This window comes from Sus scrofa, chromosome 5 (assembly GCF_054392235.1).
Source record: "Sus scrofa isolate SSC_HxYL_T2T_F1_AM1 chromosome 5, Sscrofa_HxYL_maternal_Yorkshire_Landrace_v2.0, whole genome shotgun sequence".
Lineage (NCBI taxonomy): Eukaryota > Metazoa > Chordata > Mammalia > Artiodactyla > Suidae > Sus > Sus scrofa.
In genome coordinates this window covers 67,743,636-67,759,484 of record NC_139387.1, presented here as the reverse complement: position 1 = coordinate 67,759,484, position 15,849 = coordinate 67,743,636, and the positions used below count along the sequence as shown (strand labels likewise).

Below are 15,849 nucleotides of genomic sequence, written 5' to 3'. Positions count from 1 at the left end.
TTGATTGCATTTCTATATACTAACATTGAAAGATCAGAAAGAGAAATTAGAGAAACGATCCTATTTACCATTGCATCAAAAAGGATAAAATATCTAAGAATGAATCTATCTAAAGAGAAAAAAAGACCTGTACTCTGAAAACTATAAGACACTGATGAAAGAAATCAAATTAGACACAAACAGATGTCAACAAATAACAAATTCTGGAGAGGATGTGGAGAAAAGGGAACCCTCCTACACTGTTGGTGGGAATGTAAATTGATACAAGCACTGCGGAAAACAGGATGTGGAAATACCTCAGAAAACTAAATACAGAACTACCATATGACACAACAATCCCACTCCTGGCCATATATCCAGACAAAAATTTCACTAAAAAAGATACATTCACCCATATGTTCATTGCAGCAATATTCACAATAGCCAAGACATGGAAACAACCTAAATGCCCGCTGACAGATGAATGGGTTAGAAAGATGTGGTACATATATACAATGGAATACTACTAGGCCATAAAGAGGACAGAATAATGCCATTTGCAGCAACATGGATGGAACTAGAGACTCTCATACTGAGTGAAGTAAGTCAGAAAAAGTCAGACACCATATGCTGTCATTTACATGTGGAGTCTAAAATATGGCACAAATGATCAATCTACAAAACAGAAAAGATCATGGACAGGTAGGACAAACTTGTGTTTGCCAGGGAGGAGGGAGAGGGATTGGGATGGATTGGGAATCTGGGGTTAGTAGATGAAAACTCTTGCATTTGGAGTGAATGGGCAATGAGATCCAGCTGTATAGCACAGAGAACTATATATTTAATCACTTGTAATGGAACATGATGGAAGATAATGTGAGAAAAAGAATATATATATATACATGTAAGACTGGGTCACTTTGCCATACAACAGAAATTGACAGAAAAGTATAAGTCAATCATAATAAAAAATGTTTAAATAAAAAATAAATACATTAAAAAAGGGAAAAAATATTTTTAGGAGTGCCTGTTGTGGCTCAGTGGTAATGAAACCAACTAGTATCCATGAGGACGTGGGTTCAATCCCTGACCTTGCCAAGGGGGTTAAGAATCTGCTGTTGCTGTTGCTGTGAGATGTGGTGTAGGTCACAGATATGGCTTGGATCCTGCATTCCTATAGCTGTTGTGTAGGCCAGCAGCTGCAGCTCTGATTTGACACCTAGCTTGGAAACTTCCATATGCCATAGGTTCAGCCCTAAAAAGAGGAAAGAAAGAAAGAAAGAAAGAAAGAAAGAAAGAAAGAAAGAAAGAAAGAAAGAAAGAAAGAAAGAAAGAAAGAAAGAAAGAAAGAAAGAAAGAAAGAGGAAGGAAGGAAGGAAGGAGAAAGAGAGAGAGAAAAGGAAGAAAGAAAATATTTTTAAAGTTCAGCAAGTAAATGAAGTTAATGAGGGGGGAACAGATTGTACCTGGGGCCCCCAAGGCCTGAGTATGCAGGATTGAGAAAAGTGTAAAGGTAAGAATAAGTTCACAGCTTCTGCCCTGGGGCACCAGACCAAAAAATGGCCACTTTCGCTTAAATTTAGTCACCCGAATGCAACCAAAAGCACATCTAGGCAGACAACTTCTCCCATCCCCCGCTGAAACTACACTCTCAGTCACTCCTATGCTAGTTTGGGGAGATGCACACAAATTCTGGAAATTCTATATCTGAATTGATACATGAGACAGGAGAACTTGCCCTGCAGGTGCCCACAGGAGCTCAACCAGGTCAATCCTGGTTCCAACCAGCTTCTAACCTACTGTTCCAGCAGTAAGCCTGCCCCTTCCCTCCTCCCAGCTTACAGGGACAAGGCCTGTCCAGGGGAACACATGACTCCCTTGGTCTCTATAGTCAAAAGAGTGATCTTCTGATGATACCATATATAGAAAACCCTAAGGACTCCACACAAAAACCACTTGAACTGATAAATGAATTCAGCAAAGTAGCAGGATACAATATTAACATTCAGAAATTGGTTGCATTTCTGTGTACTAACAATGAAATATTAGAAAAGGAATATGAAAAAATACCTTTTAAAATTTCGCTCCCCCAAAAAAATTAAATACCTAGGAATAAACCTAACCAAGGAGATGAAAAACTTATGTGATGAGAACTATAAAACATTAATCAGTGAAGTTAAAGAGGATTCAAAGAAATGGAAAGCTATTTCATGCTCCTGGATTGGAAGAATTAATATTGTTAAAATAGACAAACTGGAGTTCCCATCGTGGCGCAGTGGTTAACGAATCCGACTAGGAACCATGAGGTTGCGGGTTCGGTCCCTGCCCTTGCTCAGTGGGTTGACGATCCGGTGTTTCCGTGAGCTGTGGTGTAGGTCGCAGATGAGGGTCGGATCCTGCGTTGCTGTGGCTCTGGCGTAGGCCGGAGGCTATAGCTCCGATTTGACCCCTAGCCTGGGAACCTCCATTTGCCGCGGGAGCGGCCCAAAGAAATAGCAAAAAGACAATAAAATAAAATAGCCAAACTACCCAAAGCAATCTACAGATTCAATGCAATCCTTATCAAACTACCCATGACATTCTTCACAGAACTAGGACAAATAACCCAAAAATTTATATGGAACCATAAAAGAGCCAGAATTGCCAAAGCAATCCTGAGGGGGAAAAAAAGAAAAAACAAAGAGGGAGTTCCCATTGCAGTGTAACAGTTAACAAACCTGACTAGTGTCCATGAAGATGCAGGTTTGATCCCTGGCCTCGTTCAGTGGATTAAGGATCTGGCATTGCTGTGAGCTGTGGTGTAGCTCACAAACGAGGCTTGGATCTGGCACTTCTGTGACTGGGGTGTAGATCAGCAGCTACAGCTCCAATTTGACCCCTAGCCTGGAAACCTCCATATGCCATGGGTGCATCCCTAAAAAGACAAAAAACAAAAAACAAAAACCAGGGAGGAGGCATAACTCTCCCAGACTTCAGACAATATTACAAAGCTACAGTAATTGACAGCATAGTACTAGTACAAAAACAGACATATAGATCACTGGGACAGAATAGAGAGCCCAGAAATAAACCCAGATACCTATGATCAATTAATCTTTGACAAAGGTGGCAAGAATATAAAGTGGGAAAAAGTTCTTCAGCAAGTGGTGCTGGGAAACCTGGACAGCTGCATGTAAATCAGTGAATCTAGAACACACCCTCACATCATGCACAAAAATAAACTCAAAATGGCTTAAAGACTTAAATGTAAGACAAGACACCATAAAACTCCAAGAAGAGAACATAGGCGAAATATTCTCTGACATAACCCATACAAATGTCTTCTTAGGTCAGTTTTCCAAGGCAATATAAATAAAAACAAAAATAAATCAATGGGACCTAATCAAATTTACAAGCTTTTGCACAGCAAAGGAAACAAACAAACAAAAACAACCTACGGAATGGGAGAAAATAGTTGTAAGCAATGCAACTGACAAGAGCCTAATCTCCAAAATATGCAAACAACTCATACAACTCAACAACAACAATAACAAACACAATCAGAAAATTGGCAGAAGACCTTAATAGACATTTTTCCAAAGAAGACATACAGATGGTCAGTAGGCACATGAAAAATTCTCAACATTACTAAGTATTAGAGAATGCAAATCAAAGCTCTCAGGAGAACCCACCTCACACTGGTCAGAATGGCCATCATTAATAAGTCTACAAATATCAAATGCTGGAGAGGATGTGGAGAAAAGGGAACCCTCCTACACTGCTGTTGGGAATGTAAATTGGTACAGCCACTATGGAAAACAGAATGAAGATTCCTCAGAAAAGTGAATATAGAACTGCTATATGATCCAGCAATCCCACTCCTGGGTGTATAGCTGGATAAAAGTACAATTCAAAAAGATACGTGTACCTATATGTTCATTGCAGCACTATTCACAATAGCCAAACATGGAAACAACATAAATGTCCATCAACAGATGAATGGATTAGAAAGATGTGGTACATAGATACAATGGAATACTACTCAGCAATAAAAAAAATGGAATAATGCCATTTGCAGCAACATGGATGCAACAAGAGATTATCACACTAAGAGAAGTTAGGAAGAAAAAGACAAATACCATATGATATAACACTTATATGTGGAATTTAAAATATGGTTCAAATGAAACTAGCTACAAAATGGAAAAAGACTCATATAGAGAATAGACTTGTGGTTGCCAAGGGAGAGAGGGGAGAGTGGGAAGGACTGAGAGTTTGCATTTAGTAGATGTAAACTACCACATTTAGAATGGATAAGCAATGAGGTCCTACTGTATGGCATAGAGAACTACATCCAGTTTCTTGAGATAGACCATGATGGAAGATAATATGAGAAAGGGAATGTATGTGTGTGTGTGTGTGTGTGTGTGTGTGTGTGTGTGTAGGTATATATGTATATACACACATTCATATATATAAATATATGAATATAGTTGGGTCGCTTTGCTGTATAGCAGAAATTGGCACAACATTGTAAATCAACTATACTCTAATAAAAAATTTTTTAGGAATTCCCGTCATGGCTCAGCAGTAATGAACACAAGTAGTATCCACGAGAATGCAGGTTCAGTCCCTGACCTTGCTCAGTGGGTTAAGGATCCAGTGTTGCCAGTGAGCTATGGTGTAGGTCACAGACAAGGCTCAGATCTTGAGTTGCTGTGGCTGTGGTGTAGGCCGGCAACTGTAGCTCCCATCCAACCCCTAGCCTGGGAACTTCCATGTGTTGTGGGTGCGGCCCTAAAAAAAACACAAACAAACTAATAATTTAAAAAGGGCAATCTCCAGGAGTTCCCGTCATGGCTCAATGGTTAACGAATCTGACTAGGAACCATGAGGTTGCAGGTTTGATCCTTGGCCTTGCTCAGTGGGTTAAGGATCTGGTGTTGCCGTGAGCTGTGATGTACGTTGCAGACACAGCTCAGATCCCAAGTTCCTGTGGCTCTGGTGTAGGCCGGCGGCTACAGCTCGGATTAGACCCCTAGCCTGGGATCCATATGCCACGAGAGCAGCCCAAGAAATGGCAAAAAGACCAAAAAAAAAAAAAAATTTAAAAAGGGCAATCTCCAAGGAACACATTTCAGGAGTTGGGCAACATGGGAAACATGACCTGAACCTAGGGTCCAGCTCAGTTTGTAGCTTGTGAGTATTTAGAGCTGTGTATACAGGCTTCTCTTTTTCTTGCATTGGATGGGCCCTGCAAATGTTAAGTATGAGCTTATGGATAATAATTGGACACTTGCAACATGGAAAATCATCCTTAAGTTCTGGAAAATGTATCATAGTGTTTCACTGATAATTTCTTTCCGAATGTATTCTGTTTTCTTTGGAACTTGTGTTTGTTGATTTTTTTTCCTCGTCCATTGACCATCTCTCCACCTTTTTGTTCTGTTTTACAGGGGAGTTCCTTAACTTCATCTTCTAGTGAACTTATTATCAACTGAATTTACAATGGCTAATGCTTCTTTTTAGTTTCTGGTTGCCTCTTTATTTAACAGAATCCCATTCTTGTTTCAAGGATACAATATGCATTCTTATCCCTCAAAATATATTAATACAGTTGCTTGAAGGTTTCTTCTACTTCTCACATTGTCTGTTTCTTCTGAATTCTCCTCTTACTGTTTCTTTACCTGAGTCTTATTTGATAGAGAATTTCCTATCTCTACCTTGCTTTCTGTTCATACACCAGAGTTAGGCTCCAAGATGTTCAGAAAACTATATGGGTTTCAAGAATTTTATAGATTCATGTGCCTCACGTTTAATGGCTGACTGTTCTGGTAGCTATTTTGTTGACACCCATCTCCAGGTGCTATCTCTGAGATAGTTCTGAGTCTTCAGAAGAATCGTCCCACCTTCTGCTGGGCAAGCATAATCCTTGCTGCTGGCGGTTTGGAGCTGGCCGGGGTAAGAGGTTGGGCATCTCTCCATTTATTTTATAGGCTTTCACGTGATTGTCCTGTTTTTTTAAATTAGCATCTCGCTCATTTCTTCTTCTGTAACAGTTGTCCCTAGGTGCAGTACCTCTCTAGTTCAATTTTTCTAGAGAGTAAACCTGATCTCTGCTGCTGCAATAAGGGAGGATATGAACCTGTTTCCTATCACCTGTCATCACTCCTCCTATAATCTATAGTTCTTGAACCTTGCTAGGGTTCTTTAAGATCAACCGGCTTACTTCTATTTGGTGCCATTGTCCCTATCCCTAGACCATAGCTACTGGAGTATTATCTTTCTCCTCTGTTAGGTCAATAACAGTTCTGGCAGTTTTCAGTCTTTATATATTATGGCTTTTAATTGTACGATAAGTTTTATCAAAGATGATGTTTGCATTTCTGTTTCTTTTCTTACTGTTTTTGTTGGACGTTGGGAAGAAAGGGATAGATGTTTTTACTGTTAACCTCTAAGTCACTCTCAGTTATATTTTGGGAAAACAATTTACCAATAGGCTAAGAAATCAAAACAAAGACTGCAAAGGCTTATAAATCAAGGCTTCTGTTCCCATCATTCCACTAGGTACCACGGTACAAAGCTCTACGTCTTGCCAAGACCTCTACTGAGCTTCACACCTTTATCTATATGACATCTTCATTTAAATAATGTTAACTCAATATTTCCAAAACAAAATTAAGCTGGTGATCCTAACTCTCAAGACTACCATCCAACTACTCATGCAATACAAAATCTGTAGCTTTAGCTCTGTGTCATTCCATATAATATCTACCACCAATTTTTGTTCCCCTTGCCAATTTTCTTTTCTTTTCTTTCTGTCTTTTTAGGGATACACCCATGGCATATGGAAGTTCCCAGGCTAGAGGTCAAGTCAGAGCTATAGCTGCTGGCCTATGCCACAGCCACAGCCATGTGGGATCTGAGCTGCAATCTGCGACCTACCTACACCACAGCTCATGGCAACACGGGATCCTTAACACACTGAGCGAGGCCAGGGATCGAACCCACATCCTCAAGGATACTAGTTGGGTTCTTTACCACTGAACCACGACAGGAGCTCCCCTTTTTGCTAATTTTCTAAATATTTCTCAACTCCATCCACTTTTGTCTATCTCTAGCACCACCTTCATTCACCTGCACTCTACACTATCCTCCCTACTAGGTGACCCGTAACCATTTTCACTTTTCCTCCAAATCTTTTTACAAGCTCTAGTCTGCAGCCAGAGTAAGATTTCAAACTATATATATGATAATGTAATGTCTGCCCCAATAAAAACCTATTCTCTCTAGCCAAAGGATTAGAAAACAGCCTAGCAAGGCAAAAAACATTTAGCCAATAATCATTCTTCTACAGTCAAATGCCACAGAAAAAAGCTATGAGCCAGGTGGGGAGCCTAGACTTCCACACAAACCAGCCTGTAACAAGGCACCCAAACCTGTGCCTTGTTTGTAACATCAGAGATGGCTGGGAAGGAACTAGAACTTTCATCCCCTCATAGCAGTTTGAGGCACTTATTTTCTCCCCATGTCATAGTGTCAGTGGAGACAGATGAGAAGCCTCGATTTCCTCCCCCATCCAGCACCAAAGAAGCATCCCCTCCCTTCCACACTGGGGTGGTATCAATGGAGAATGCATGGAGAGAAATAACGAGCCACCCTTTTTCCTCCCTGACAGAGTGGTATCAGTGAAGGCCTAATGAAGACCAGAATGGAGCCAGAATTCCACCCCTTACCAGGCAATAATGGGGAACCCCTTCCCTGCTTGGGAGTTAACAGATGTTAAGGGAGAAACCTTTACTTTTATCCCCACCTGGCAGTAATTGAGTACCTCTACTTTTTACCTGCTGGAGTAGTGTCAGAAAAATCCAAGACAGAAGGTTTAAGTAAGCTCCAGGATCTCATAATACCTTAAAAAACCTGTCTCATTTGAAAATTATTCATCACACTAAGAATCAGGAAAATCTCAACTTGATCGAAAAAGACGATCAATAGATGCCAGAATAAAAAGTACAGAGACGTAAGAATTATCTGACAAAGAATTTCAAGCAGTCATAAAAAGGCCTCAATTAGCGATTACAAACATGCTTAAAACAACTGAAACAAATCTCAGCAACTTATATTTACATATAAATTACACACTTTATGTTAAATATTGTTTACTATTTTGTATAATTAATTTTGGATTCAAATTAACTTTGTACAATTAGTGATAGCATATAAAACATGAATGGAAATAACTCAGGTAAAGCACTCAGCTCCGTCCATGCCTGGCACAGACAAGCCTTCAGTGGTTAGCTGTTGTTACAGAGACAGAGACTAGGGGGAAGGGCTCCTTGGCATTTGCAGTGTGATACTCTCTTCAGTCCCCAATCAGCTGTATGATCACGAGGTAAACAACTGATACACTTTACAGTCATTCTGTTTTTCACTTTCAGAACAGTATTCAATAAATTACATAATATTCAACACTTTATTATAAAATAAGTTTTGTGTTAGACGATTTTGCCCAACTGTAGGCTAATGTAAGTGTTCTGAGTATGTTTAAGGGAGGGTAGGCTAAGCTATGATGTTTGATAGGTGAGGTGTATTAGATGTATTTTTGATTTAGAATATTTTTAACTTAAAATGGGTTTATTGGGACTGCAACTTCATTGTAAGTTGAGAAAGATCTGTATATACGATGCCTAAGTGACCTCATCTAAACATATAGCTTAAACTGCCACTTCCACCAGGATCAGTAGATACTAAGCAGACATGCTACAAAGTCCCCCTTCAAGCAATCCTGGGTTTGGCTGTACGCATCTCTGTTCTCAAAGCAGCCACTTAAACTGTACAGCTGATATTTGAAATGAAGTCTTTTTTCACTCTGGATAGATATTAATGACTGTCTCTTTTGAGCCCACTAACACTTTTTCTTGGCTAAATTTCACAAATCATTTCAGTGGTTCATAATAAAATTATGGGCTGAAATCTGCTTAAATTTTTTTAAAAAATGAGAAGAGAGATTGGAAAAATAGTCATTGGCAGAACAGAAAGTTTTACAGTCTTAAAAGTGATTAGTGGAGACCTTGAAACTAATTTCCTATTTAGAAGAAAAGCCCTAACTATTACATTTTAAATGGATAAGCAATGAGGTCCTACTGTTATAGCACAGGGAACTATATCCGTCTCCTGAGATAGACCCTGATGGAAGATAACATAGAACACACACACACACACACACACATGTGAATGACTAGGTCACTGCTGTACAGCAGAAAATGGTACAACATTTTACATCAACTATATTCAATAAAGCTTTAAAAAAAATTGGGAAAAAAAAAAAGAATAGAAGCCCTAAGACAAGTGACTTGATGGAGGTCAGGCTAAGAAACCTTCAAACCTGATGTGCTGTGGTACAAGCTCATCATAAGAGTAAGGGATTTATTGCATGTTGTATAAAAATCATTGAGAAACATGGAATATTTCTCCCTGAGACAAACTAATAAGTTAATAATTCTTTACATTAATGATCCTAAACATTTGTGTATTATTTGTTGAAATACATTAAGAAAAAAAGGAAATTTCAATTGATTTGGTATAAGTGACTCAGTTAATAAGAGGAAGCTGGGGTTCACAAGGTGCAGAGACACAAGGAGTAGAATCTATATCTCCTCACTCCCAAGTCTACACACTCCTCTAAATTTGTGCCATTTTAGTTTGTCATTTACACTATGGTACATACACACTGTGAAGTACAAGCATGTGAAACCAACAAATTTACATAAACTCATACATACCCTTTTGCAAAAAAAAAAAAAAAAATCTAGTGTAAATATAAAGAAAAAATGGGTAATTGTCTCCATTCGCCACGGAACCAAACCAGTTCTAGAGTAAGATGTCCTCTCCTGTGTGTGGTGTGGCTTCCCAAAGATGTTCACTTACTAATTCCCAGCGCCATTGAATACATTAAATTCCACAGCAAAGAGGGAATTAAAGTCATTAATCAATTGACCTTGAAATAGAGATTATGGTAGCTTATCCAGGTGGGGCTTGATGTGTCCTTAAATGTAAAAGAGGGAGGCAGTACTGTCAGTGTTGGTGACCTTTCGATGTAGTGTGATAATCAGTCACCATAGTTAGCTTTCAAGATGAAGAGGGCCAAGGAAATTGGGCAAGAAAATAGATTCTTCCAGAGAGCCTCAAGAAAGGAACCCAGCCCTGCCAATGCATCATTTTCAACATGGTGAGATGCCTCTTAGACTTCTGAGCCACAAAACTGTAAAAATAATAGGTTTATGACATTTTAAGCTACTAAGTTTGTGCTAATTTGTTACACCAGGAAAAGGCAAATCATAGGCTCATTACATGTTTTCCTAGTGGCTGTAAAATGTTGCTGCCTCATTATAAAGTATGTATCAGAAAAGAATAAAATGCTTATTGGTACTAAAACAAGGCAACTAAGCAACATGTTGCCTCATAAAATTAAAAAACCCTCTAAAAATTCAGTACAAATGAATATTTATTGAGCTCATAATTAAATGGGACATAGTTAAGAAATGCCCCTCTTCTGTCTGTGTATAATTCCTGCCACTCTGTTTTATCCTCAGGCACCTACATCCTATGTCTCACTAGTCTTTTACAATTATGTAACCTCCTATAAGGAAGTGGAAGGCTTGTTCAGAGTCTCAGAATCTTCTTAGAAAGTTGTGGTTAGTAGAGTGATGGTCACAGGTGATGAAGAATCTGCTTCATTTTCTAAACTAAAAAACAAACAAACCAAAAAAAAAATAAAACAAAAAACATGAGTTACTAAGAGAAAGAAAAGAACCTACAGGTGAAAAGATCAGGCTTATCTTTCCCATTTCCCACTGTGACCATGGGCCTGTGACTTAATTTAAGGTGTAAATTCCTAATTCTCCCTCCCTCTCTTGTGCATTAAGATATCTGCACACTGTCCAAGTATCCATTTTACTGCATGAAGAAATCGCTTTAAAAGTTTCCAAAAAAGCTAGGAGTGAGGCAGAATATTAAAACTGGGACCTCCTGATTCAGAGATCCAAGGCTTTAGTACTTAGGTAGAACTTCATTTTGCAAATGAGGTATATTCTTCAAAGAAGATATTTAGTGGAAAAAGAAGAATTTAAAGCCAGAGAGCCAACCTTTTCTTTTTTCTTAACAGGCCCTTCAGTCTCCACTAAAATACAGTTTATATTCTTCCAAATACTATCTGCAGTCCATCAATACATTTAGATGGTGCTGGAATACTGTAGATCTCAATAAATGTTAGCTATTATTTGTAAACATAAGAATCAGATTGTTTAGAAATTTGCTTTTGTAAATAAAGCCCAAGGGTCTTTCTTAGCAAAAAAATCCCAGGCATCCCCAAAACTATTGGGGTTTATAGGAAGAAAAGGCATTGAAATCTTATGACCTCTTGGCTAAGTAGCAGACAGAAAATTGAAAAATGACTGAGGCTTGAGAGAGGGATGGGCAAAGGTAGAGCCACTGCTTAATTCATTAAGTTTTTTAATCTCTTTACCTTCTGTTCAGTCTATATTCAAGTAAGATTTACACTTACCCTAGTCTTTATTCCAAAAGTTCTGTTTGAAATAAATAGTAATCAACTGGAAAAGGAAATTGTTAACCTCTTTCTTGCCAACCCATCCATCAACCCTACAGAGAGACGAAGGGATTTGTCCTCCTTAGAGAAGCCAAGTAGGCAGGACCCAGAGATCAGATTGGAGCAGACCTTGGGGCTGGAGCTATGAAGTTCTAGGAGATGCATCACTTTTCCACAAACTTCAAAGAACTTTTGACATAGTTTACTCAACCTCAGAGAATAAATCAGTGAAAGTATCCCCAAATGAATAAGTTACTATAGGGCATTCCTATGCAAAGAGCTATAAGCTAGTAAAGGGAGCAATTTGTGCATTTTTGAAGAGAGGAATCCTCACCTGAGACCTAAGTGGCTTCTTCCTTGGAGCTGAGGGCATTTAATTCCACATTATAGGCAACTCTAGGGAAACAAAATGGAGGACAGATGTGGTCACAAGCTTATGCTGGGAATCTAGTACACTGGAAAAAAGCAGGCTTTCCCTCAGAAATGCAAAAGATGGAGCCCATCAATTCCTGCCCAGGCCTCCTCTGAAGCTGGAAACCCTCACTTACCAGAAGTCTGTGTGTTCCCAAGATACATATCAGTGGTTGTTTCTGCATCTTCAATGAGGTCTTGTCCACTGGTCAAGTCTGATAGGTCAGTGGTTGACTCTAGACCAGTGGTCGAGTCTGATAGGTCAGTGGTCGACTCTAGACCAGTGGTCGAGTCTGATAGGTCAGTGGTCAAGTTTGATAAGTCAGTAGTCAACTCTAGACCAGTGGTCAAATCTGATAGGTTGGTGGTCGACTCTAGACCAGTGGTCAAGCCTGATAGGTCAGTGGTCGACTCTAGACCAGTGGTCAAGTCTGATAGGTCAGTGGTCAACTCTAGACCAGTGGTCAAGCCTGATAGGTCAGTGGCTGACTCTAGACCAGTGGTCAAGTCTGATAGGTCAGTGGTTGACTCTAGACCAGTGGTCGAGTCTGATAGGTCAGTGGTCAATTCTGATAAGTCAGTGGTCAACTCTAGACCAGTGGTCAAGTCTGATAGGTCAGTGGTTGACTCTAGACCAGTGGTCGAGTCTGATAGGTCAGTGGTCAATTCTGATAAGTCAGTGGTCGACTCTAGACCAGTGGTCAAGCCTGATAGGTCAGTGGTCAACTCTAGACCAGTGGTCAAGCCTGATAGGTCAGTGGTCGACTCTAGACCAGTGGTCAAGTCTAATAGGTCAGTGGTTGACTGTGGGTCAGTGGTCAACTCTGGATCAGTTGTAAATTCTAGGTTAGTGGTCAACTCTGGATCATTGGGCTCTAGGACAGTGGTCGACTCTAAGTCAGCGATGAATTCTAGAGGAGCCAAAAAACAAAAATCAGTTCAAGTACTTTCAAGTGAAAATATTTCCACTATCTTCACACCCTTCCATTCTCAGCTAGATCTTTTTACATGAAACAGAAAAGGGTATATTGAATTAAACTGGCCTCACCAAAAATCTCTATCCTACCAAGTGCTAGAATGTCCAGAAGACTAACTGCCCCCAACAGTATACTCACTGTCCTCTACGCCACCCTCCTTTGAGTGGAAGGAAAGTTTAGGAAGAAGCATTAGATATTATGCCTCTGAATGTGAGTCAGTCAGACTGCAATAGAATAAAAATTCCAAAAACTCCCCTCTATAATTCTTTCAGTTTCCTAAAAACTAAAAAAAAAAAAAAAGTAAGAGAGGGCAAGGAGCAATGAAAACAGCTATTTCCAAGGTGCATAAGCAAGAATGGGGAATCCTACAATTTTCATTTAATGGGCTCTGCCTAGCACTTCATTTTCCAGTCTGTCCCAGAGAATGCATAGTCCAGACATTTGGGGGCTTGTTAACCACAAAAGCATCCTAACCATTTAGGCAAAATGAGCCTACAACCTGGGTTTCCTTTAGCTGGAGACCCACAGTTCTTGTGGCTGCCTAGTTCAGTAGGCTGTGGGCACCCTGCCAATGAGGCCCTAATCTTTAGCTTTCTATGCTTTTGCTTTATCATTCATTCATATGCAGTAAAGAACCCAAACCCAGCATGTGGATGGACAGAGAGCTACCAGAGGCAAGCTGGGAGGAAGTGGAGGGAAAAGCCACCAGTTGAATGAAAATGAATGAACACCCCACCTCCTGAGAAATATGAGTTCTGGAAGGACTAGAAGAGAAAGAGCTTTGGGGGGAAACACCCCCTTTCTCAGGTTCGGGAGACACTGATTCCTTCCTCTCTCACTGTGCCACCCAAGTTTCCACTCAGACCCCCTGAGTCATCCTGTAGGTGACTGAGCCAGCTGTGAAAGCACTTTGAATCTTACTCTCCTGTCAAGTCAGCATACACCCAAGGACTGTTTTAACCTGAATCAGAGTCAAGCCTCTCTGGTCCGGATAGTGAAGGGGAGGGGACCAAAGGGGAACTTTAGGAGCCCTCTCATCCTCAACACTAATCCAGTCTGGCCCCTCCCGACCACCTATATGAAGTGGATTCAAGCACACAGCTCCTGTCTTAGCTGAGTCACTCAACTTCCTCAGAGCTCGGCCGCCCAAACCCACTTGAAGACCAATTGGATTTCCCCCATTTCACCTTATAACTCCTGTTTCTGTCTCTCTGCACGGGCCCACACACCACACCACACACGCGCACACACACACACACACACACACAGAATAGATTTTAGCCCTCTTCTCCAAAATACTTCCCCACATCCACTCACCCTGACGCAGTGCAGGGTAAGTCACAGTCAGGACGAAGCAGGTGGAGAGGAGCAGCGCCTTTCCAAGCATGATGCTGATGCTGGGGCTGGGAACACGGGAGGTTCGAAGAGGTGGGGAACTGGAGAGTGCTGGCCCCAGGCTCCGTTGGCCTTTTATGCAACCTCAGGCCCAGGTCCCTGAGGTCAGCATCCTAGAGGGTTGGAGGGAGAGAGAAAAAAAAAAAAAAAAAAAACAGATTCCCGCCCATAAGCCACAAGCACTGAGACTGGCCTGGGGCGAAGGAGGGAAAAGGGGAAAGGAGAGGGGTGGGGAAGCTGAAAGTTTGATGGAAACTTCGGATGAGGTCCTTGGCCACGTTAGAGGCCCTTGCCCCAGTACCTGTAGGGGCAGGGCTTATATATAGTTTCACCAGATCGCAGACACTCCCCTCCAGACCCAAAGCTGCAAATTTGTCCTCTAGGCTGGAGCCAAATAATCCTTTACTGAGCCCCTGAAATGCCACTGTGTGTCAGGATGCAGAACTGAGAATCCTGGTCGGAGCCTGCGGGCTACTTTGACAGTGAGGGAGAGAGAGCCCTACAGTATTCTAACTCCAGCTGGTCCCTGGAAGAGAATTGTACATCAGAATGATAATAACTAGTGCAGCTACTATCTCATTTGATTTTCACCACGATCCTATGCGGGAATTACTCCTATCCTCATTTTTCTGATGAAAACCTAGAGGCTAAAAGACTAAATGACCAGATTCACCTGAAGGTACTCACGCTCTGCAGGAATGCCCTTAACAGCAGGACCCCTTGGCTGTGTGGACCCGGACTTTCCCGGTCCTCTTGGCAGTGGTGTGAAGCTGCCATGCATCCTTGGCAAAAGCAGTGACTGAACCCTCCCAATAGATGCAAAGAAGGCTGTGAAGCTGGCTTACCTAAGTCGGCCTCGGCCCTCAATTAATAGTAGAGACCATTACCTGGAAAGGAGGTCTTTATCGCATGTAGACAACTCCCATCACAGGGTCAAACTCTCCTGAGGCCTTTAGATGTCAGTTTTCTTTATTTAAAAGGTCACAGCTGATTCCCGCTTCTCAGAAACTACAGGGTTTCACAATACCATTGAGAGAAACCTCTCAGTAATAGTAACAGCCAATATTTACTGAGTGCTTAATTATGTGCCATAGTTATATCTTTATCCTAATACAAAACCTAAGGCAATTGTATTATTCTCCTTTTCCAGATGAAGAAACCATGGCACAGAGAGGTTAGGGAACTTATGGAAGGTCACACAGTAAATGTTATTGAATCAGGAAGCAAACCTGTGGGAAGTCTGATCCTGGGGCCTATGCTATCAACCAACTATATCAGTTATGCCCCCCAGCCCTATTATCTCCCTGATGGGTTGGCTTTTTCCTTGGAAGTGTTGCACCACACAGGCTTCACCTTAAAGGCAGAGGAAACACACACACACACACATACAAATTTTGTTTTTCTAGAAACTAAACCTCCTGGGCAAGCCCTGAGCAATGAAGTATAACCAAACACAAAAGTCAGGAGCTTAGGAAGCAAGAAGCTTATGAAAAACACACAGGC

The 15,849-nt window shown here is 40.9% G+C and overlaps 2 protein-coding genes across 3 annotated transcripts in view; one reads left to right on the top strand and one right to left on the bottom strand.

Moving 5' to 3' along the window:
* LOC110260739 (uncharacterized) overlaps window positions 1-15,849 on the top strand; it is a 147,397-nt gene that overhangs the window by 34,760 nt on the left and 96,788 nt on the right. The window lies entirely within an intron of this gene.
* LOC146403417 (uncharacterized) lies at window positions 8,101-14,457 on the bottom strand. The gene is made up of 4 exons (XM_085025124.1): window positions 14,269-14,457; window positions 12,112-12,885; window positions 11,898-11,959; window positions 8,101-10,703 (listed from the first exon to the last, which is right to left on the bottom strand). Exons 1-3 carry the CDS (start codon window positions 14,336-14,338, stop codon window positions 11,937-11,939), a joined length of 867 nt encoding a protein of 288 aa, XP_084881250.1. The 5' UTR covers window positions 14,339-14,457; the 3' UTR covers window positions 8,101-10,703; window positions 11,898-11,936.